Source organism: Pseudorasbora parva, chromosome 23 (assembly GCF_024679245.1).
Source record: "Pseudorasbora parva isolate DD20220531a chromosome 23, ASM2467924v1, whole genome shotgun sequence".
In the NCBI taxonomy this organism is placed as follows: Eukaryota; Metazoa; Chordata; class Actinopteri; order Cypriniformes; family Gobionidae; genus Pseudorasbora; species Pseudorasbora parva.
Genome location: NC_090194.1, coordinates 29,975,643 through 29,999,044, shown reverse-complemented (window position 1 = coordinate 29,999,044; position 23,402 = coordinate 29,975,643). Strand labels below are relative to the sequence as shown.

The 23,402-nt window shown below is 44.2% G+C and overlaps 2 protein-coding genes across 2 annotated transcripts; one reads left to right on the top strand and one right to left on the bottom strand.

Moving 5' to 3' along the window:
- The first annotated feature begins 1,913 nt into the window (after positions 1-1,913).
- On the top strand, positions 1,914-2,885 carry LOC137062428 (trace amine-associated receptor 13c-like). The gene has a single exon (XM_067433292.1). It carries the CDS (start codon positions 1,926-1,928, stop codon positions 2,883-2,885), a length of 960 nt encoding a protein of 319 aa, XP_067289393.1. The 5' UTR covers positions 1,914-1,925.
- A 16,475-nt stretch (positions 2,886-19,360) lies between these two features.
- LOC137062427 (trace amine-associated receptor 13c-like) lies at positions 19,361-23,105 on the bottom strand. The gene is made up of 2 exons (XM_067433291.1): positions 22,161-23,105; positions 19,361-19,558 (listed from the first exon to the last, which is right to left on the bottom strand). Exons 1-2 carry the CDS (start codon positions 23,103-23,105, stop codon positions 19,361-19,363), a joined length of 1,143 nt encoding a protein of 380 aa, XP_067289392.1.
- Between the last annotated feature and the right edge of the window lie 297 nt (positions 23,106-23,402).

The following is a 23,402-nucleotide window of genomic DNA, read 5'->3' as shown; positions in this document are numbered from 1 at the left end:
GAGAACGCCAGTGGGACCCAGTTAACTGCCCGGTTGGTACAGTGCTGGAGTTCCTGCAGGCAAGGTTCTCGGCAGGGTTGACCCCCTCCACAATAAAGGTGTACGTGGCGGCCTTGGGTGCCTTCCACGTCCCTTTCGGTGGAGTGTCTTTGGGAAGACACCCTCTAATTACACGCTTCCTCCGTGGCACTTTAAGGTTGAGGCCAGCTATGCACTCGAGGGTCCCAGCATGGGACTTGGCCATTGTTTTGAGGGGCTTGTCCGGACCACCGTTGGAACCTCTGGAGGAGGTTTCGGACAAGTTCCTCACCCTAAAAACCATCTTTCTTTTGGCCATATCATCTCTCAAAAGAATTGGAGATATTCAGTCCCTGTCGGTAGGGCCCTCATGTTTAGTTTGCGCCTGGGATGGTGAAAGCATTTCTGCATCCCAGGCCGGGTTATGTCCCCAAGGTTCCTACGAGCCCACGGGGCCCCATCACTCTCCAAGCCTTCTGTCCTCCTCCGTTTAAGACGTCAGACTAGGAAAGATTAAATCTGCTGTGTCCTGTGAGGGCACTGGATACATATGTCCACAGAGCTGCCCTGTGGAGAAAATCTGACCAATTATTTGTCTGTTTCGGACCCCCTAAGAAGGGGGCTCCAGTATCCAAGCAGAGGATGAGCAAGTGGGTGGTCGAGGCCATCTCACTTGCTTATGAAGCGGCCGGGCAGCCGTCTCCACTGGCTGTCCGGGCGCATTCAACCAGGGGTATGGCTGCTTCAAAAGCACTCTTGTCGGGGGCTTCCCTCCACGATATTTGTAACGCGGCCGGATGGTCGTCTCCTTTAACCTTCGTCAGGTTCTATGAACTAGACCTGGCATCTACTGTTGGGGCGCAGGTTCTCTCGTAACCGTGTGTGCTTCGGCTTCACACATACGAGACACTTGGTCCTATGGCGATGTGGGTATAAGCGCTCTCACAGCGTTTCGACGCAGCTCGAGTTCCCCGAAAGGGAACGTCTCAGGTTACGTATGTAACCCTAGTTCCCTGAGGGGGAACGAGACGCTGCGTCGCTCTGCCATACTCCCGGCGTGTCCGTGATCACTTACTTCAGGCTTTATCAGAAGTTAGTTCCTGTTTGTTTTCACGGACGCTTTATAGCTTCCGGTCGATGACGTCATCACGCCGACGATCGATCTTTTTTCCGATGGAATGGTTCTACAGGCGCTTCACGACGCATTAACGCAGAGGCGTTCTCACAGCGTTTCGACGCAGCGTCTCGTTCCCTCAGGGAACTAGGGTTACATACGTAACCTGAGACGTTCTTTTTGTTCTCGGGTTACTACCCGAAACCCGAAGATTAAAAGTACGATTAAAAATGATACAGACCCCATCAAGCTATGGCAGATGTGTCATTCAACCTATTGTAAGTTGATGTATCATCATAAGTATATTCGATGAAAATATATTATGAAGGTTGAAAAGTTACCTAGTGCTGATTTAATACTTGTATATTTATAAATACACAGTAATCATATTTTAAAACTATTAAAATTATTTTGATACTAAATTATTGTCTTGCTCTCATAAGAATGCAGTCATGGCTCGGACTTACTTTTAGTATGTCCCATTTACACTGTTACATTTCAATTATTGTATTTTATGACAGGCTCAGAACTAGAACATTAAACATACAGTAATTCAGTTCATTTCTAAATGCTATGAATACTTAAATAGTAGGTGGGTTTAATGCAGTATATTCACACCTCACATAATGGGATGTCCCTTTTTCTGTACATATAAATTAAAGTTTAAATCAGTGAAGGTTAACAAAAAGCTGAAAGCTGTACTATAGCTTCAAGGAGGTCTTTTGATGAGTGAACAGGGCCAGGCTATATATGGGGATATAATCAATTCTGGAAGATATTTGACAGAAACAACATGGAGGACAACATTCAAGAAATCCAGTATTGCTTTCCAAACAACAGTTTGTCATGTTTCAAAGAAATCAAACATGAAGTGGAATATGCCATTTTGTACATTTTCATTTCTTTATTGTCAGTGTTCACTGTGTTTTTGAACCTGCTGGTGATCATCTCCATCTCTCACTTCAAGCAGCTTCACACTCCAACCAACATGCTCATTCTCTCTCTGGCTGTGGCTGACCTGATTGTGGGACTGATTGTTATACCATTAATGGGCATCACATTCATAGAATCATGCTGGTACTTTGGAGAGACATTCTGTTCTATATTTTTATTTATTGCTTTTATGGTTGTTTCAGCATCTCTTGGTAATTTAGTCTTTATATCTGTAGATCGTTACATTGCTGTGAGTGACCCTTTGAGATACACAGTAAGGGTCACAACTGATAAAGTTGTTTTTTGCATTATTATAAACTGGCTATGTTCTAGTATATATTCTGTCATTATCTTATCTAATACTATGTTTTACCCAGAGACACATGACAAGTGTTACGGAGACTGTACAGTTTCTTTTAAATTTGAACATGTTGTCACGGACCTCATAGTCACTTTTGTTGCCCCTTCTTCGGTAATCATGTTTATATATGTGAAAATATTCTGTGTTGCAAAACATCAGGCCAAGGTTGTAAATTCTGTCACAGGTGTCAGCAGGTCACAAAGAAAGGCAGAAACAACTTTGGGTATTGTTGTAATGGTTTACTTCATGTGTTGGATACCATACTATATAGTCACTCTTATTGGAGGAAATGAGTCATCGGTTGAATTTAATGTAACATGTTGGATTTTATATATTAATTCTTGTATGAATCCGCTTATCTATGCGCTATTTTATAAATGGTTTAGAATAACAGCTAAACACATTGTGACTCTAAAAATATTGAAACCATCATCAGAATACTTAAGTCTTAATTTATAAGTTTTTTAAATACTTTATAAGAGTTTTCCTTGGAGATTCACTAATCTGATTTTTTTTTTCTACTGCAGTGTTCATTACTTTGTGTTTGAGGACTATTTATGTCGTGCATCAGCAAGTGAAATTTATAAACTCCCTGATAAAGGTTGGTTTCATAGAAACAACATTAATAGAACCACTGCAAACATGAGTTTACATCAAGAAAAATAAATAACATAATTTAAATTAAAGTGTATTTATATACTCTATATAAAATAAATGTGTGCATCTTTGCATGTTTTTTTTCCCCTTTTTTTTCTTTGCAGTTCACTTACTTCCAAATGGTGCCAAAGTTGTGACAGTTTATTTATTGTGGTATTAATTTTATTGTACTAGTCATTGTATTTAGTGTCTTAACGTTTAGTCATAGAACCTGCCTGGATAATAATTATAAAATATTTTTTTAGAAGTTGAATAGCACGTGACAATGTTTGAAATAATGTCAGCTACCAATATAATTGTGTAAAATGTATTTTTTTTAGTTGAATGTCAAAGTAACAAGACTTGGGAAAAACACCTGTATGAAAACAATAAAGAACACATCCGTAAATGGGGTCAATACAAGCACAACACCTCAATTAAGAATAAATAAATGTGTATTTAATTCATACATTTACTGTATATACAGACCTGGTAGAGAGGGTTTCTTTGCAGAAAACGTTGTACATTATTTTGTCTCAACATTGGAAATAGTATTTATCCTAAACAAAGAACAAGTTTAAACTGGGGCCAAGCACTTTTATACTCTCAGAAAAATAGGTACAAAAGCTAACACTGGGCCAGTACCTTTTCAAAAGGTACACTTTTATTCCTTTTAGGTACTATACATCTTTAAGTTACCAATATGCACTCTTTAGGTACAAAAGTGTACTTTTTGAAAAAGTATCTCCCCAGTGATAGGTTTTGTACATTTCTTCATGAGAGTAGCTGTTTCAAGTGTTAGAAGTTCACAGAGCCACTTTGTAAACTTACTTAAGGCACACTTAAGTTATCCAAACATTTAGAGTGCATGCTCAAATCCCAAATCTCTTCAGTTTCAGAGCAGCACCCATCAGGGACTAGCCCACCAGATGTTATTGGTAGATGCTGTTACTCAAATAAACTTAACAGATGATATACAGCTTCAATAAATGTCACTTTGAAGAAGTCACACTGAAGACACATTGTGGCCATATTCCAGGATGCCAATGTCAAGATTCATCAGGCTCAAATTGTGAAATAATGGTTGTGAGGAAACATGATTATTTTCACACATGAATTGGCACTTCTGAGTGTACCTTAAATTCATTAAAAGTCTTTGGTATGTCTGGAGGAGACTTTACAAAGTGCTTGTTTGTTGCGTTGCTAAGCAGTTAGTACATAGTTTAAAGCGTGTACAATAGTACTGCTTAGAAATTATTCTGTGTAATTACTGGTTTGGTGTCATTGTGCATGTGTTTGTGTGTGTGTGTGTGTGTGTGTGTGTGTGTGTGTGTGTGTGTGTGTGTGTGTGTGTGTGTGTGTGTGTGTGTGTGTGTGTGTGTGTGTGTGTGTGTGTGTTTGTGTGTGTAGGTGTGTGTGTGTGTGTGTGTTGTCTTAAGTGTTTTTTCTTTGCGTCTGTTTCCATGGTGAATCATTGATCCATGCTCTGTTGAGAATGTCTTTTGTGCTAATCAGGAACATACTCATGGACATGTTTTGGAAACAGCATACCTAGAGTAAGCAATGTTTGGGTTACTCAAATGAGAGTTTGGGGTATATGTGATGGTAAGTTAGCCTTGCTTTCTGGAACACCCTCCAGCAATAATGAGATTCATGTACAAAACCCACTAGAGTTTTTTTCTGGATTGCATACCCAAGTTTCCCTATACTGCTAGATGCCATAACGTCACCATTTTGGAGGAAAAATGTCTTCATCAAAGTGCAGTTTTTATTTGCCCTGCTTACTAGTAAAATAACATCTCAGTTACGTATGTAACTGTGGTGAGGTGGACGAGCAAGAGATATGGGAGGAGCGAGTGAGACCAGTGTGTGATTGAGAATGAGCGTCACCATCGTGCCTCCATCCTTTTTGTCACCAGTCTTGAGTCCTCTCATGAGGGAGCTCTGAAGCATATAAGGACGAGCAACAACAGTGAAGTCAAGTCAATTTTATTTATATAGTGCTTTTACAATGACGATTGTTTCAAAGCAGCTTCACAATCTTAAACAGGAAAATATTGCAACAAAATCTGATTAGGCTGTACAGTCGTTCTGGAGATAACAGTGATGTTATCAGCTCATTTCAGTTTATCAAATAGCAACAATGTGGGCAGATTGGTAATTTAGTTGACATAGTTAATATAGTAACTAATTTTATTTTGAAATTTAGTTTAAAACTTCGATCAAACTTTTAGTGTCCTCAACTGAGCAAGCCAAAGATGACAGTGGCAAGGAACCAAAACTCCATCAGGGCATAATAGAGAAAAATAAACCTTGGGAGAAATCAGGCTCAGTCGGGGTTTCAGTTCTCCTCTTGCATATTAACAAACAGTGTATGATTATTATTCTGGTAACCTTACAGGTCAGAAATCATATTAGATTTGAATATTCAAAGGATCAGAGTCAACACGCCAAAGACGGTTTATTTAGGATGACGTGTTGCGTAAACAATTATTGAATAGGAATATACGAAGGATCAGAATAATCACGCTGGAGACGGGTTTATTGAGGATGATGTGACTGTGAGGCTAATTCAGAGAAGACACTAATTGACATGGGCTCAGCAGACACTCCAAAATTTAAGAGCCCGGAGCCCTCCCCAGACAGCACGCCAAATACGCATAATCTTTACTCTATTTAATTGAAGTTAGTGTGAACTCGTGAATAGGCATGAATCAAAATAAAACTGAAAAATCAATGCAAAGTTACCCAGAGTGACAAACAACGTGGTCATAGAAATACAAATAATAAGCAGGAGTCAAACATTTAAACAAGTTTAAAATTATATTGCTCAAAACTGAATCATGAATTCAAAATGATCTGAATCGCACACAAAATCATGTTTTCTGCTCTTATTATTATTATTTTTTTTTTTGTATGCCTGTACTCTTTTCTCCTTTGCTTTTGTTTCCACATTCTGTTCAGACAGCCAGCCGCTGTTGACTTGAGCTACGAGTTTAATGCGCTATTTATCACTGTATCGGCAAGGAAATACATTATTTTACTGTTATGAATATAATATTAGGAGTCTATTTTTTTTTTTTTGATAGACGTTTTAGGGGGGATTCTCACAATTAAAGCAGTCAAATGAACCTGATCACGACTGGGTGCTTACCGATGCTTGGCTGGCTGCTCAGTCCAACAAGTATAAAAAGCATTCTCTTAAACCTATTTAAACCTTTAAATAAAAGGGTTGTTGAGCTGTTTACACTGTCATATACAATAAATGAGTATGCACAGTGACAGGAAATAAAAATGAAAGCAAAGAGTGAGAAAATTAATGAAGTAAAAAAAAGTTTTAAACTAAATTTTAATTTTGATATACACATTTAGGCTGCATTAATATTCCCGTTTCATAATGGTATTATGCACTGAAATAACATAAAGTTACTCAAAAATGCATTACAAAAATAATGTGAATTTACAATTTTGATTGTGGATTTTGTTAATTTTTCCCTGTAACACATTGTTTTAAGGGGGGGGGGGGCACTCAGTTTCAGTCAATCTCATGTCAATCTTGAGTACCTATAGAGTAGTAATGCATCCTTCATATCTCCGAAAAGTCTTAAGTTTTATTATATTAATAAAAGAAATATGGGCTGTACCGAGTCTTTCCGGAAAAAAACGAGCACCTGGAGGCGTATCGTGTGGGCGGAGCTAAAGAATGATGAGCGTGCAAAGTGGTGACGTCCTCAAGCGTGGAGAAACCCATGGCTATCAAGCTCAGCAAATAGATATATGATCCAGAATCATTCGGAGGCTGAAATAAATTGAACAGGAGAAACAGCAGCAGCAGGACGTCCGTCTCTGTGATATGTACTGATTTAGTGGCCTGTCAACATTTGTGTGTCTTTACTCGGAGTTTATGAGGACATGATTCGGTTTATGGACTATTGTATGCGACTAAACCTTAGCAGTAGCAAGCAAAATGGTTTTGCACGTCAGACTAGTGTAACATTATACATAGAACAACAATGGAGTCCGTTAGCGCATTTGAATGACGAAGCACGCGATCGTGTCGTTTACTGATGTTTACTCACGCGGCAACAGCATAGACATTTGAAGCAGTTTTACTCACCAGCTGCTTCCAAAAGGACCAAACCTTTATCGCTGGGACCGCTCCGTCAAAAACACACTTCTTTGGTATGATTTGGTGAAGTCCTGACAGCAGTGACTTGCTGTGCTGAAGCTTTGAAGTCGCTTGATGTCACCGATAGGAATAAAGTGGAGCGCGGCGCGGAGTGTTTATGGGCGTGCATTTCCTCTCTCGCTAGTCACACGCGTGCGCGCACCCTACCGGGAGAAGAGCCCGTACGGCCCATACAAGGACCTTCCGCTCTATTAACGTCAAGCCGACCCATACTCGAAAAAAACTCTCCGAAACTTGTGAGAAACCGGAAGGAGTATTTTTGACACAGAAATACTCCATCAAACGTCCAACATTAGTTTTTGAAACTTTGTCTATATTTAGGATGGGAATCAAAGTCTTTAACAGTGTAAAAAGCTCAGTATTTAATGACAGAGATTCAGTACTTCCTCCACCAGTGGTGTTAGAGAACGTCTCTGGTTACGACTGTAACCTTAGTTCCCTGAGAACAGGGAACGAGACGCTGCGTCAGCTTGACGCTACGATGAACGCCTCCAGCGCGACAGGTGTCTGAACTACTATCAAATCACAGCAATCCTATTGACCGGCGACAGCCTATGATGTCATCAAAGTGCGACCAGGAAGTATATAAGGGCGCCTTGCAAACATGACACCAGCTTTTTCGTCTGAAGGGACTGTTTGCAGGCAGGCCCCGAGGCATGGCACCATGACACAGCGCCTCGTTCCCTGTTCTCAGGGATCTAAGGTTACAGTCGTAATCAGAGACGTGCCCTTTCGAAAGGGAACTTGCGCTGCCTCAGCTTGACGCTACGGGGAACGATATACTCACGCCGCCATGCCGATGGGAGTGCATGCCTACTGGCAGTGACAACTGTCAGGACAAGCACATTCAACTTAAATGCCTGCACCACTCCCCCTCAGGTCACACTAGGCTGTCAGTGACAGCATTCCCTATGGTCATAGCCCGAGCTATGGCCTTGGGGGGCACCTTCGTGTACATGAAGTCCTACCCTGGCCGCTCAAAGGCCTGGAACCAACCCATTTGACAGAAGGAGTTCCTTTAAGGGAATGTGGCTAGGGGACCCGAGGGCACTCCAGCCAGTCACTATTCGGGAAAAACTTCACAGAATGCCACCAGGGAGGCCTGACCTGGCGTCACTATGTGGGACGCTTCCGTCGGCCAACGCTGTCTGTTGAAAAACAGAGCCTCTGGAAACTCACCTCTGGAGAGGCTTCCAGCTGAGGGACTGCAAAACTGGCAGTGTCCGCCTCAGGCCGGACCTCAGAGACGGGCTATCCTGGAGAACAGCGCTCAGCGTAGGGTTTTCCAACCCTTGCTAGCGAGGGGAGTCAGCTGCTCGATCCTAGGATCTACTGAGCACATACATTACAGGGGTGCTCAGGAGGCCTAAGAAGGCCTACGGGCTGATCTCACAGGGAGGCCCCGCGGGGCCTACGACCAACTGATCAGACCCAGGCAGCCGTAAGCTCACAGACGACCCTCATAAGAGGGGAGCTCTTAAGCCTGACTGGTTGGTACCATGCTGTAGGCAACCTATGCAGGTCCCCGTCCTGTAGGGACCGCATAGCAGCAGTGTCATCTCGTTGTGCTAGAGTATGCGACCGCCATCAGGTGCTGCCGGCGAGGACCGAAACCCGATGGCAGGAACCACTAGCTATCAGCCTTAGCCAGTTATGTGTCTCCGTCCAAATAACCCTTTTCTCCCCAGGGAGGCCCGAAGGAGCCTCTTCCTGGCACCGTTGAGGCTAGCTGTTTAAAGCCGCAGGGAAATGGCTGAACTGGTCCCCTCAGGGAGGCTCATGAGGCTATTCAACACCAGAAGCCACCCATGCTAGCTGCGTGAGTGTCCAAACAATGGAGCTCGCCCTCAGGGAGGCCTGGCGACACCTATTACCTGGCAGCAAGCCCTGCTAGCGGCTAGCTTGTCACCGAGACCGGATCCGGGAATTCCTTCTCAGGGAGGCCCAGGGGGGGGGCCTATCACCTGACACCACGTTAAACAGGCTAACCGAGCATCCAAGCTCGGGGGGCTCACTCACAGGAAGGCCTGGAGAGGCCTGATACCTGCTAGACGGATGTGCAAACCGTCAGAGGTGACTGCGGTCCCGGAGCTCGCCTCCAGGGAGGCCTGATGGAGGCCTCCCGCACAGTAGCGAGTCTTAGGGCGGCCTGGAGAGGCCTATTGCCGAATGGCAGCCCAGTGTTAGAGGCCCGGTGACAGACAGTGCTATCCAACAGAAAAAACCCCAGGGATGACCCGCAGGGCCAACCACCTGCCAGCTACTCGTAGCCAGCACTGGGGACGGGGAACGACCTCAGGGAGGACTGGTGAGGCCTGGTGAGGCCTGTTACCTGATAGCAGACCATGCTAGCTGAACTGGCTAGCAACCATGCTCACTGCCATATGAACTGGGAACCGGGAACTACCTGTCATCCAGTGACTGAAGCCCAGGAGCTCACCCTCAGGGGCAGCCAGATGAGGCCTACTGCTACCACAGCAGGCCCTCAGGGAGACCTGGTGAGGCCTACTACCTGCCATCCAACACCTGAAGCACGGGAATACCGCCTCATGGCTACAAGCCCAGTTAGTTGGCCTCCCTAGGCCTCCCTGAGGGCCTGCTGGGGTGCAGCAGGCCTTGCTGGGCTTCCCTTGAGGCGGTATTCCCGTGCTTCAGGTGTTGGACGTGCTTCAGGTCATGCTTCAGGACGTGCTTCCCGTGCTTCATGTGTTGTTACCCCAAATGGGAAGCATCCGACCGAACCATCACAAAGCACGCATATTCTGTCCTGGCAATAGTGTTCTGAACCAAGCACTGACAGATAGCTAACAGAAATAAAGCTTCATCACACGTTCTTCTTTTGTGCTTATGTGATGCACACTTTACTTTACTGTAAAACTGAAAAGAAACACAAATATACAAATTACAAAATGGTTCACAAAATACAATGGATATTTTTCTCATTCCCAAACATCCACTTACACATTTAAACAACTAAATAAATAACCGATATATATATATAAATATCTATATATATATACATCAATCACATGCTTGAGGAAAAAGATCTCACAACTCAATTAGCATAATAGCCGCTAGATCGCGCTAGCTTTCAGCATTAAACATTGATCCCTAAGCCTCTCAATAATGACCAGCTTTAACTTAACTTACGTAATAATACTAGTTGTTGTTTAATATGAAATTTGTAACTTACGATCGTATCTACTCCAAGGATTAGACAGCAAACAATGACGTGGTTCTAAACGCTGGTCACCGAACACGAGTATCTTCTTCTACTGCTTTACGAGCTTCCTGTTGCGTCCTATCAAGCAGTGTGATAACATTTTTTGCCACTAGGTGTCACACCAGGACTACTTAAACAAATGCAAATACACTAACAAACAGAAACTAACACTGCACAGAACACTCCCCGCATGGTATAACTTGTTATACCACTATACACTTTGATTACTTGACAAAAGTAAGACTATGTCACTAATAGGTCTTAGATATTCTCTGACAGTGCCCTGCTTAGCAGTCTTTACCATGACCTTACGAATTTTTCCGTCGGACGAGGCTACCGTCTTTGTTATGAGACCAATTGGCCACTCACTGCGCTTCACTTCCCCATCCTTCAACAGAACTACATCCCCTTCCTGAACATTATCTCTCTCCTCTGTCCATTTCCTCCTTGGTTGCAAGGTAGACAAGTACTCCTGCTTCCATCGCTTCCAGAATGAATCTGCCAACATCTGGACTTGACGCCATTGATTTTTGTGCAGGTGACCTAACTCAAAGTTTCCTGGAGGAGCAGGAGCAACACTCGCCTTCTGAGTTAAGAGCATCGCTGGTGAGAGCACTTGAGGCATGCCCGCATCTGTTGAAATTGGGGTTAAGGGTCGGGAATTCATAATGGCCATGACTTCCGCCATTAATGTTGTTAAGACCTCATGCGTGAGTCTTGTGGGAGTTTTCATCAAGAGAGCATCCAGAATACGTCTAGCTATGCCGATCATTCTTTCCCACACCCCCCCCATATGGGAGGAGTGCGGAGCATTAAATGTCCAAGTACAGCCTTGATTCTTTAAGAAACATTTCAACTCGGTTGGGGATGAATCGGAACTGTCAATTTGGAGTTCTTTAACTGCTCCGACAAAATTCGTCCCTCTGTCTGAACGAAAATGCTTAACGGGTCCTCTGACAGCCAAGAAGCGTCGCAAAGCACAAATGAAACTGGATGCTGATAGAGACTCCATGACCTCCATGTGAACTGCCCTGGTACTCAAGCAACTGAATATGACAGTCCACCGCTTGTTCTCAGTACTGTTCCCTCTTGTCTTGCGTGTCACCACAGTGAATGGACCAAATACATCAAGACCTGTGTGTGTAAAAGGTGGATCCATAGAAACTCTGTCCAAGGGCAAGGCAGACATCTTTTGACTCTCCATTCTACCCCTTAGCTTCTTGCATAACACACATTTGTGGATAACACTTGAGATTAGTCTTTTGCCATTAACAATCCACAAACCAGCACTGCGTATTGCACCCTCTGTAAAATGACGGCCTTGATGAGCCACTTGATAGTGGTAATACTGAATTAAGAGATCAACCACGTAATTGTTAGGTGGGATTATCAAGGGATGCTTCTCTGGTTCTGAGACATCAGCACAGTGAATGCGGCCCCCTACTCTTAACAACCCAATATCGTCCACAAAAGGGTCAAGTCTTTGGAGTGTGCTACGCTGCGAGACTTTACCATGCTTGGTCAGACTCTCAAATTCCTCTCTGTACACTTCTCGCTGTACAGTTTTGATTATAGTTGACTTAGCTTGTGAAATCTCCACATCTGAGGTTTTAGCACATTGATGCCACTTTCTGCATAGATTGTTAGATCGAGATAGCGAGAACGATCTTGCAATGTGAGTAAGGGTAGTGACAGCCCTCACTAAAGATCTCCAGCTTGAGAAACGTTCAAATCTGCTTGAGCCAAGTGACTGCTCTGTAATGTTAGTCATCTGTGTGTTCACCTGAGGGTGAATTTCAACATCCTCTTCTGCTCTGACAAGTCCATATGACGAATCTACACTACATGCTATAGGACCACTTTCCTTAAGAAACCCTGGACCTGAGAACCAGTTGGTTAGGGGTAAGTGGGCTGCTGCCACAAACCTAGTAGCATGATCTGCTGGGTTCTGTTCAGAACAGACGAAATGCCATTGGCTAGGTTCCGTGTTTTTTCTTATGCGTGCAACCCTATTAGCCACATACATGTAGAATCTTCGTGTCACATTGTGAATGTAACCAAGCACTATACGACTGTCAGTGTAGAAATGGATGTTGTTAAGCTCTGTGTCAAGTTCTTCCTTTATGAGCTCCATCAACTCAACAGCCAGAACTGCTGCACATAGCTCGAGTCGTGGAACAGTGTGAGCAGGGAAAGGGGCCAATTTGGATCTTCCCATTACAAACCCTACATGAGGCTTCCCATTTGAGTCTATTACTCTTAAGTACGCTACTGCAGCAATAGCTAAAGTAGAAGCGTCTGAGAAAACGCACAGCTCTCTGTGCTGAGCTCCAAATACTGATGTTGGAACGTAAGCTCTGGGTATTTGCAGTTGATCAAGCTCGGCCAGAGATGAAGTCCATGCTTTCCATTGGTCTCCTTTTTCTAATGGAAGAATGGCGTCCCAATCCTGTTGCATAGTTGAAAGTTCTCTTACTAGAGCTTTGCCTTGCATGGTGACTGGGCAGACAAACCCGAGAGGATCATACAAATGTCACATGCCTGTCCTGTCTTGTGTGCACATGTGGGTTTGTTATGTTGAGCATGTGTCATTGTCAGATCCCTCCCTCTTGTTATCTGATTATTGGTTTATTTGCCCCACCTGTTCTCCCTCATTATCTGCCTTGTTTGTTCCCTTTATAATCTCCTTGTGTTTGTCAGTCTGGGTTGGATCCTTGTGTAATGTCTGCGTCTCCCGTTCCCCCAGTGACTTCTGTTGGTATGTTTTGAGTTTTAGTTTATGTTCTATAATGTGTTTTGCCCCCTCGTGGGTGTTTGTTTTGTATTTATGTTTTATTTGTTATAAATATATATCCTTTTCTGCACTTGAGTCCTCGCACCATTTCCTTTGTCTGTGACGTGACAGAAGGATCCAACCATACAATGAGGACTCAGCAGAGAAGTTCTCCCTCGGTGCCAGTTCCGGGGGTCCCGAGTCCGGGAATCCCGAGTCCGGACATGGCCTGGAGGGCCGTAATGGGAGGGTTTGTGGTGGCAGTCCTGCATGCTTGGGAAAAGCACAGGGTGTCATCCACCACTCCGGTGGTCCCTGTGCCGGTGGATCGTGCTCCGGTGGTCCCTGTGCCGGTGGATCGTGCTCCGGTGGTCCCTGTGCCGGTGGATCGTGTTCCGGTGGTCCCTGTGCCGGTGGATCGTGTTCCGGTGGTCCCTGTGCCGGTGGACTCCGTTCCGGTGGTCCCGAGTCCGGAAACGGCCTGGAGGGCTGTGATGGGATGCTTTGTGGTGGCAGTCCTGCATGCGTGGAAGGAGCACAGGGCTTTATCCGAAGCCCCGGAGGCAGTTCCGGTGGTCCCAGTTCCGGTGGATCGTGAGCCGGTGGTCTCAGTTCCGGCGGATCGTGTTCCGGTGGTCCCTGTGCCGGCGGATCGTGTTCCGGTGGTCCCTGTGCCGGTGGATCGTGTTCCGGTGGTCCCAGTTCCGGCAGATCATGTTCCGGTGGTCCCAATGCCAGCGGATCGTATTCCGGTGGTCCCAGTGCCGGTGGATACTGCTGGACTGGAGAAGTTTCCCCAACGCCCTGCCTGCGCCGCTGAGGCGTCCTGCTCTCCGTGCGCCGCTGAGGCGTCCTGCTCTCCGTGCGCCGCTGAGGGGTCCTGCTCTCCGTGCGCCGCTGAGGCGTCCTGCTCTCCGTGCGCCGCTGAGGCGTCCTGCTCTCCGTGCGCCGCTGAGGCGTCCTGCTCTCCGTGCGGCGCTGAGGCGTCCTGCTCTCCGTGCGCCGCTGAGGCGTCCTGCTCTCCGTGCGCCGCTGAGGCGTCCTGCTCTCCGTGCGCCGCTGAGGCGTCCTGCTCTCCGTGCGCCGCTGAGGCGTCCTGCTCTCCGTGCGCCGCTGAGGCGTCCTGCTCTCCGTGCGCCGCTGAGGCGTCCTGCTCTCCGTGCGCCGCTGAGGCGTCCTGCTCTCCGTGCGCCGCTGAGGCGTCCTGCTCTCCGTGCGCCGCTGAGGCGTCCTGCTCTCCGTGCGCCGCTGAGGCGTCCTGCTCTCCGTGCGCCGCTGAGGCGTCCTGCTCTCCGTGCGCCGCTGAGGCGTCCTGCTCTCCGTGCGCCGCTGAGGCGTCCTGCTCTCCGTGCGCCGCTGAGGCGTCCTGCTCTCCGTGCGCCGCTGAGGCGTCCTGCTCTCCGTGCGCCGCTGAGGCGTCCTGCTCTCCGTGCGCCGCTGAGGCGTCCTGCTCTCCGTGCGCCGCTGAGGCGTCCTGCTCTCCGTGCGCCGCTGAGGCGTCCTGCTCTCCGTGCGCCGCTGAGGCGTCCTGCTCTCACCGCTCCTCCCTGGCGCCCCCTGCACTCACCGCGCCACCCAGGAGTCCTGCTCTCACCGCGCCGCCCTGGCCGCCTGAACTCTGCGGGCCGCCTGAACTCGGTGGGCCTCCCGACCTCGGCGGGCCGTCCTGGCCATTCGAACTTTGTGTGCCACCGTGGCCTCTTGAACTTTTTGTTTTCCTTGTCCCTCCCTTGTTTACCCCTCCCTTGTCTGTTTCTTCCTGGTCTGCCCCTCCCGTGCCCCCCTGGTCAGTCCCTCCCGTGCCCCCCTGGTCTGTCCCTCCCGTGCCCCCCTGGTCTGTCCCTCCCGTGCCCCCCTGGTCTGTCCCTCCCGTGCCCCCCTGGTCTGTCCCTCCCGTGCCGCCCTGGTCTGTCCCGCCCGTCCCTAGTGGAGCGTCTGGTAGCCGCTCCTTAAGGAGGGGGTAATGTCACATGCCTGTCCTGTCTTGTGTGCACATGTGGGTTTGTTATGTTGAGCATGTGTCATTGTCAGATCCCTCCCTCTTGTTATCTGATTATTGGTTTATTTGCCCCACCTGTTCTCCCTCATTATCTGCCTTGTTTGTTCCCTTTATAATCTCCTTGTGTTTGTCAGTCTGGGTTGGATCCTTGTGTAATGTCTGCGTCTCCCGTTCCCCCAGTGACTTCTGTTGGTATGTTTTGAGTTTTAGTTTATGTTCTATAATGTGTTTTGCCCCCTCGTGGGTGTTTGTTTTGTATTTATGTTTTATTTGTTATAAATATATATCCTTTTCTGCACTTGAGTCCTCGCACCATTTCCTTTGTCTGTAACGTGACAACAAACTATTGACTGTTGAAAGGATACCTCTTCTAGTGAAAGGTTTGTGATCCTGAGAAACTCTGAATGTAAAGCAGTCCGCTTTGAGGTTCCAACTTATGCCAAGGCTGCGTTGGAGGGGTATTGGATCCTTATCAAAATCTAAGTCTTTGAGATCTTTGGCCCTCTCACTAGATGTAAAAGCTTCCATAACTGAAGCACTGTTGGAGGCTACTTTATGCAGGTTCAGACTTGACTTCGCCAACATTGTCTGTGTGCGCCTTAAGAGATCAACAGCTTCTCTTTCAGTAGGGACAGATATGATGCCATCATCAACATAGAAATTGCGGAGTACAAAATCCTTGGCGTCCGTTCCGCACTCCGATTCACCACGCTCTGCCGCTCGTCTTAGAGCGTATATAGCGACTGCTGGCGAAGGACTGTTGCCAAAGACATGTACAGTCATTCTGTAATCAATGATTTCCTTTTCTGCACAGTTGTCTTTATGCCAAAGGAAACGAAGATAGTTGCGATGCTGCTCTTTTACTTTGAAACAATAGAACATTTGTTCTATGTCTGCCATCACCGCTATCTTCTCCCTACGGAAACGCAACAGCACTCCTAATAGAGTATTGTTGAGGTCAGGTCCGCTCAGTAAAACATCATTGAGGGAGATCCCTCCACACTGCGCACTCGAATCAAAGACCACCCGAATTTTGTCAGGTTTGTGGGGGTGGTAAACTCCAAAAATTGGTAAATACCAACATTCTTCTCTGGATTGCAAGGGTGGAGCAGGTTCTGCTTGTTTGTTTTCAATCACTTTTTGCATGAAATCAAAGAAATGCGTTTTCATTTTTGGTTTCTTTAAGAGAGTACGCTGTAATGAGTTCAGCCTCTGCATAGCTTGCTCTCTGTTGTTTGGTAGTTGAATTCTTGGAAAACGGAATGGAAGTGGCGCCACCCAGTGGTTATCCTCGTCGACATACACCTCTTTGTCCATTATTTCTAGGAAGATTTTATCCTCCACAGACAAAGCAACTTTATCATCCTCTGGAGATAAGAAGAACACATTCTCCTTCAAGCACTTTGTATAGCTCTCACTAGATTTTAAACGTTTGAGAGAACATGGTGGATCAGGTAAGTATGACAAAAGAGGTGACTCCCCCCGTTCTACAATGTTGATGCCTTTTGTGCATGGAGAGAAGAATGAAGTTCGTCCATTTGGAAGTATGTTGGTCTTGTAAGCGTTCACACTAGACTGCCGATGAGTCCCATCAAGACAAACTTCTCCCACTATTACCCAGCCTAAGTCCAAGCGTTGTGCATAAGGTGTATCTTGGGGTCCATTGTACTGCTCACGCACTTTGTGTACACTAAGAATGTCTCGTCCCAAAAGCAGAAGCATAGGAGCGCTAGGATCTAAAGGTGGGATTTTCTCTGCCACCGCAGTGAGGTGAGGGAAATGCAAAGCTACCTCAGGCGTAGGAATCTCAGATCTATCATCTGGTAAGGTGTTGCACTCTAACAAGGGCGGAAGAGCAACTACAGTTTTCCCATCAAGCGACTCAATTGAAAATCCACTTACTTTCCTCCCCGCCGTGGACACAATGCCTGAACACGTCTTCAGTGTATAGGGGGAAGACCTGCTTACGATGTTGAACAGATCAAAGAACTGTGACTTTGCCAATGACCTATTACTCTGTTCATCCAGTACAGCATAAATACATTTGGCTTTTTCACGTTGGTTAGAGGGATAAACCTTTACGAGACAAATCTTCGAACACGACTTGGGTTTATTAGCTTCTCCGCAAATCTCAGTGCACTTGTTGTTAACCTCGGCAGTGTCTTCCTCTGTTTTTTCCTTGATTTGGTCTGCTGTTGATACCGATGCTTCAATAGACCACGGAGCAGGACCCGGATGCATGGCTGCATTGTGTCGGTCACTGTCACATTCTCTGCACTTAACAGATGCTCTGCAGTCTCTTGCAACATGCTTAGTGGAAGCACAACATCTAAAACAGATGGACTTTTCCTTCAGATGAGCTTTTCGTTCGTCTAGGTGTTTAGTTCTAAACGTGCGACACTTATGAAGTGGATGAGGCTTATTGTGTATGGTGCAAAACTTATCTGGATCTACATTCTCATCTGGGTTTCCGTCTTTGTTTGGTCGTGCAGCCATTATTTCAGTTTTCTTGACGAAGACAGATGTTCTGTTATTTGACCTCACAGCTCCATCAAATTTTGAGTTGTTCAAACGGCCAGTTGTGGCGAGTGCAAAACTAGGATCGTTTCTAGTTCTTGCTTGTCTACAAACAAATTCGACGAAGAAGCAGAATGGAGGAAAATACACATTATGATCCTCCTTATACCTGGAACCTTGTGTAATCCATTTGTCTTGGAGACTGAATGGCAGCTTTTCTGCGATGGGGTTAACTCCCCTCGCTGTATCAAGGTAAGCGAGTCCGGGTAAACGACCACTCTGCTTTGCAGATTGCAGTTCAAGCAACAAGTCCCCAAGATCTCTCAGACGATAGGTGTCCTTGTTTGTGATGTGAGGGAAAGCCTCAAGTCTCCTTAACATTGCCTGCTCAATGACCTCTGGACATCCATAACAGTCTTCAAGGCGACACCATATCATTTGCACTCCTAAGGCAGGGTTACTGACATGAACGGATTTAATTCGTTTGGCATGTTTAGATGAATCAGGACCGAGCCATCTGACGAGAAGGTCAATCTCCTCTCTACTAGTTATACTGAGTTCACTGGTTACAGCTTGAAAAGATGTTTTCCACGCCCAGTAATTTTCCGGACAGTCATCAAATTGGAACAAGCCTGAACTCACCATTTCTTTTTTCAACAAATATGTAGTGAAGTCACTAACTTGTGGTGGTGCTGGAGTAGAGCACCCAGCTGGGACTTGAGAAGGCCCGATTCACGCTGCATTCGTACTGGATAGTTTTGATGCCGTACTTCATCAGCTCCATCAAATGGCTCAATTTTTACATTTGAAGGAAAACACTGAAAGTCGTGTTGAATTTTCTGTTCCTGGCTCATAGGAATTGTTTCAGCATTCGAGTCCTCTTTTGCCATTGCACAATGAGAAGTAATTGAGCCTGCAGCATGACTCTGAGTCACATAACTTGCATTCTCACTTGCATGTTGGGAATTAGGAGCATTTTGTAGCTGTGAGTATTTCTGCACATACTCTTTGGTGCGTTCAGCTCTGCTTGAGATGAACGATTCTTTTCCTAGGTCGACACTGGCTTCATCTTCTCCATAACCCGCAGCTTCGTAAACCTCTGCCTCTGTAGATGCTGCTACAGCTTCTTTCTGCAGTTGTAACACATATAAATCAGCTTCAACCTCTGCTTTTCTGCGTGCTGCTTCCGCTAGTGTTTTCTGTTGATGTTCTTCAATTTCAGCTCTCTCTCTCATAATGCTGGCTTCCTTCTCTGCATAAGAGGCTTTTACTTTGTATGATGCTGCTTTAGCTCTAGCCGTGGTTGCCGCTACACTAGCTGAAGATCTACTTGAACGATGTGATCTGCTTGACCGTGATTTTGTTTCAAGAGCTTGATCAGCTTCCTTGAGAGGCTGTGACTCATCCATCTTGATATTATATTAACTGTCAGCTGGACGAAATCAAGTTTGTTTGTCCTCACCCGCCGTGCAGACGATCTTTTACTATTCTGTCCTGGCAATAGTGTTCTGAACCAAGCACTGACAGATAGCTAACAGAAATAAAGTGTGCATCACATAAGCACAAAAGAAGAACGTGTGATGAAGCTTTATTTCTGTTAGCTATCTGTCAGTGCTTGGTTCAGAACACTATTGCCAGGACAGAATAACGCAGGTCGCGAGTGCAGCTCAACCCGAGCCCTAAAAGGTGGAGCAGCTAGCCACTGTGGCAGTATGTGCTTGATGGCCTCGTTCTGCTTCTGGGCGGCTGAGAACTGTTGGGTGAATTTCTCAACCGTGCCGCCGAAGAGCCCATCCTGGGATATGGGAGCATTGAGTAAACAAGTTTTTATGAAATATTTTTATGTTTTGAACTATGCTGTATAGCATAGACATGTATTTGTCACATTTTACTTCCATTCTTTCGGGATAAATCAAAAAACAAGTATAGACTGCAAATAAAAAAAACCCACATAATTGTACTACACATGTGTGCAGTTAATGTGGAATAAATACTCTGAACCCTGAGTGGATTTACACAAACTGAGACAATCAAAAAGCCAACACATTCTCACACCCAACTCGTCACATATGGACGCTTGACCAGGACCCCTTGTCGTCACTTTTCAACGAGCTGGGCGTACCTTTATCGTCAATTTTCGACGCGCTGGGTGCTCCATTCATTTCAATGAGAAACCTTTGGCGTCATACACAGACGCACTGGGAATGGGAATATTATCGTCATGGTGAAATTTATTTTTTGATTTATTTATTGAAATTATTTATTGGTTTATAATTTTGCCATTATGACATGTTGGAGTGTGCTTCTCAATTAAATCAGCAAGCATAATTTCATTTACATTTATTTTATTTACGCTATTTAGACACATTTTAACATGATTTCATTTACATTTTTTTACGCTATTTAGACACATTTTAACATGATTTCATTAACATTTATTTTATTTATGCTATTTAAACACATTTTAACATGTAACCCAACCCCACCCCACCCCATCCCTAAACCTACCCATTTGTGTGAACATAATATAAAACACAGGATATAACATTCAACTGCATCCACGAGTTATTCAAAAAAGTTAAATAATCCAAGTTTTCCGAGGCCAAACGATTGATTTGCATGAAGAAAATCCCCAAAAGCGATCAGCATCTCCATCCGCCGAAGATCATGAACAAACACATCAAATTTCAAATATTGCCGCCCGTACTTCAGATTTCATAGTGAAATTTTATTGGCTCTCATATGTCTTGTGACCAATTGCGTCATTACGTCAGCATTGATTGTAAAATGTCATTGGCTCTCGTGTGTCTTGTGACCGATCGCGTCATGCTCAGGAGTCTTTTGAATTATTTGAATGAGATATGAATGAGTTCGTTCACGGGGCAGCGGGATCATCATTTCAGCGATTAAAACATCAAGATCAACTCTGTTCTTCACACGAAGACATCGTATCGACTTCAGAAGACTTGGAATGCAACATGAGCTAATACTTTTATACTGTTTTGGTCAGATTTTGCAATAAATACTTGCGACTGTGCATTTATTTGCCTGGTATGTGTTTTATATTGTTAAGATGTGGGTAGGTTTAGGGTAGGAGTTGGGTTAGTTGCTCCAAAATATAAAATTAGCCTTTAAATATTAATAAAACATGTCTGCTTTTACAAACGCAAATAATTAAATGCGTCTGTGTATGACGCCAAAGGTTTCTCATTGAATTGAATGGAGCACCCAGCGCGTCGAAAATTGACGATAAAGGTACGCCCAGCTCGTTGAAAAGTGACGACAAGGGGTCCTGGTCAAGCGTCCATATGTGACGAGTTGGGTGTGAGAATGTGTTGCAAAAAGCATTAGGATTTGTCCCACTCTCCCCTATTTGTTACCCCCTCTTAGCTCTGGTCTCTGTTTGGACTTTGAATACTGAGAGAGTACTTTGATCATGGTTGAACTTAATAAAACTGCTATTTATTTTCGTAATTTATACCCTTTACACTGTTTTTTTCCCCCCTATGTTCAGTTTGTGGAAAAGAGTTCAATTAGGAGGTCTCACACACCCTCAATCAGAAGTTCTGGAAGTTCATAATGTATTTACAGTACGGTCTGAAGAGAACCAGTTAAGTTTGTAGCAAAACTTTTTACAGTGTTTTTTTATATTGTTGTCTTTCAATGCATATTATAATTAATACTCATTTATTAAATAATTTCATGATGCTCCTGCAGACTATTTTTTCAGTCATGCATTTTGTCATGGAGGATTTTTTTTTAAAGAATACTGTGCAACAAACTTGTCTGGTCTTGTGAACCCAATTTAGTGTCTCATCTTGTAAGCTGTCTTGTCACAGCACTGCATTTTCTAAATATATATATATATATATATATATATATACACACACACACACACACACACAAACACATATAAACAGTGCGAAATGTTTAAGCAGAAAACAAATCCAAACTAAATTATATTTTATAGAAATATGTACTCAGTACTAATGCAAGAAATGTTCTATATTAATGTAAAGTAATGTTCTGTTGCTTTAATTCAATTGCACATAGCTTAATTCTCACAGTTAAGATGTTGAAACATCTGAATGCTGAACCTTTTTCTTAGGCCACATTATTCTCTCATTATTTTCACATTCTCAGGGAGAAAGGAGACATAAATGTTTATCGTTATGTATTTCCACATAGTAATTTATTTTCTGACACACAATTGTCTCTGCTGCAGGTGCACAGTTTATTGTCTCTAAATATGTTATCAAACAGTTGTTAGAGGTGCTGTTATTGATAGAGGTTGCAGTACAAAAAGTTAACTACCACAGCATGGCCAACAAAATACATCATACAAATCGATTTGTTTTTTATGCCATTGACATGACAGATTATCAATGATCATTTACATCTGGGAACAGACTTAAGTACTCTGATGATGGATTGAATATTTTCAGAGACAGAATGTGTTTAGTTGAAATTCTAAACCATTGATAAAATAATGCATAGATGAGGGGATTTATAGAAGAATTCAAATACAAAATCCAACCCATAATGTTTATCACAGCGGATTCATTTGTATCATGTCCTGGAAAAAGTGAGGTTATGTAATATGGTATCCAACATAGAAGATAAACTGCTATCACAATCCCCAGTGTTTTTGCTGCCTTTTTTTCTGATTTGCTGACATTTGTGACAGAGTTTATGAGTCGAGCTTGATATTTTGCTATACAGAAGATCTGCCCATATAAAGATATTATAACTGAACAAGGGGCCACCAATGAAACAATGAGGTCTGTGAGAACATACTCATACTTAACAGTAACAATACAGTCCCCATAACATGTATTAGGGTTCTCTGAAATGAAGATAGCATCGTATAAAATGATAATTGAATATATGCTTGAACATAGCCAATTTAAAATTATACAAAAAACAGCTTTGTTGGTGGTGACCCTTGTTGGATATTGCAAAGGATCTTTCACAGCAATGTAACGATCTATAGATATAAAAACTAAATTACCAAGAGATGCCGAAACAATAGTATAAAGAATAAATGGAAACAAAGAACAAAATGTCTCTCCAAAGTACCAACATGTCTCAATATATCTGATGCCCATCAGTGGTATAACAATCAGTCCAACAAGTAGGTCGGCCACAGCCAGAGAGAGAATGAGCAGGTTGGTTGGAGTGTGAAGCTGCTTGAAGTGAGAGATGGAGATGATCACCAGCAGATTCAGAAACACAGTAAAAACAGATGCTAACGATATGAAAATGTACAAAAAAAAGTACTCTACTTTAGGTTTGATTTCTTTGATGCATGACAAATTGTGGTTTGAAAAGCAGTAGTCCATTGCTTGATTGTCTGCATCTGTAAGAACCCTGTTAAACATTTACAAATATATTAGAAATACAACAAGTCTCAAAAATAAGACCACTTCTTCATAGAAACATGTTGTAGCTGCAGGAGGATTTTCAAGCTTGTTGGATTGGTCAATAATGAGACAGCATTGAGGATGCATCTGTATTAAAGGAAACCTGGTCACATTATTACACAGGGGGGTTGATGCTTTGGTTTTAAACACACCCACACATTTGAATATTCATCAGCATGGAGATTCAGTTTCAGATAACTATGAATTATTATTTTT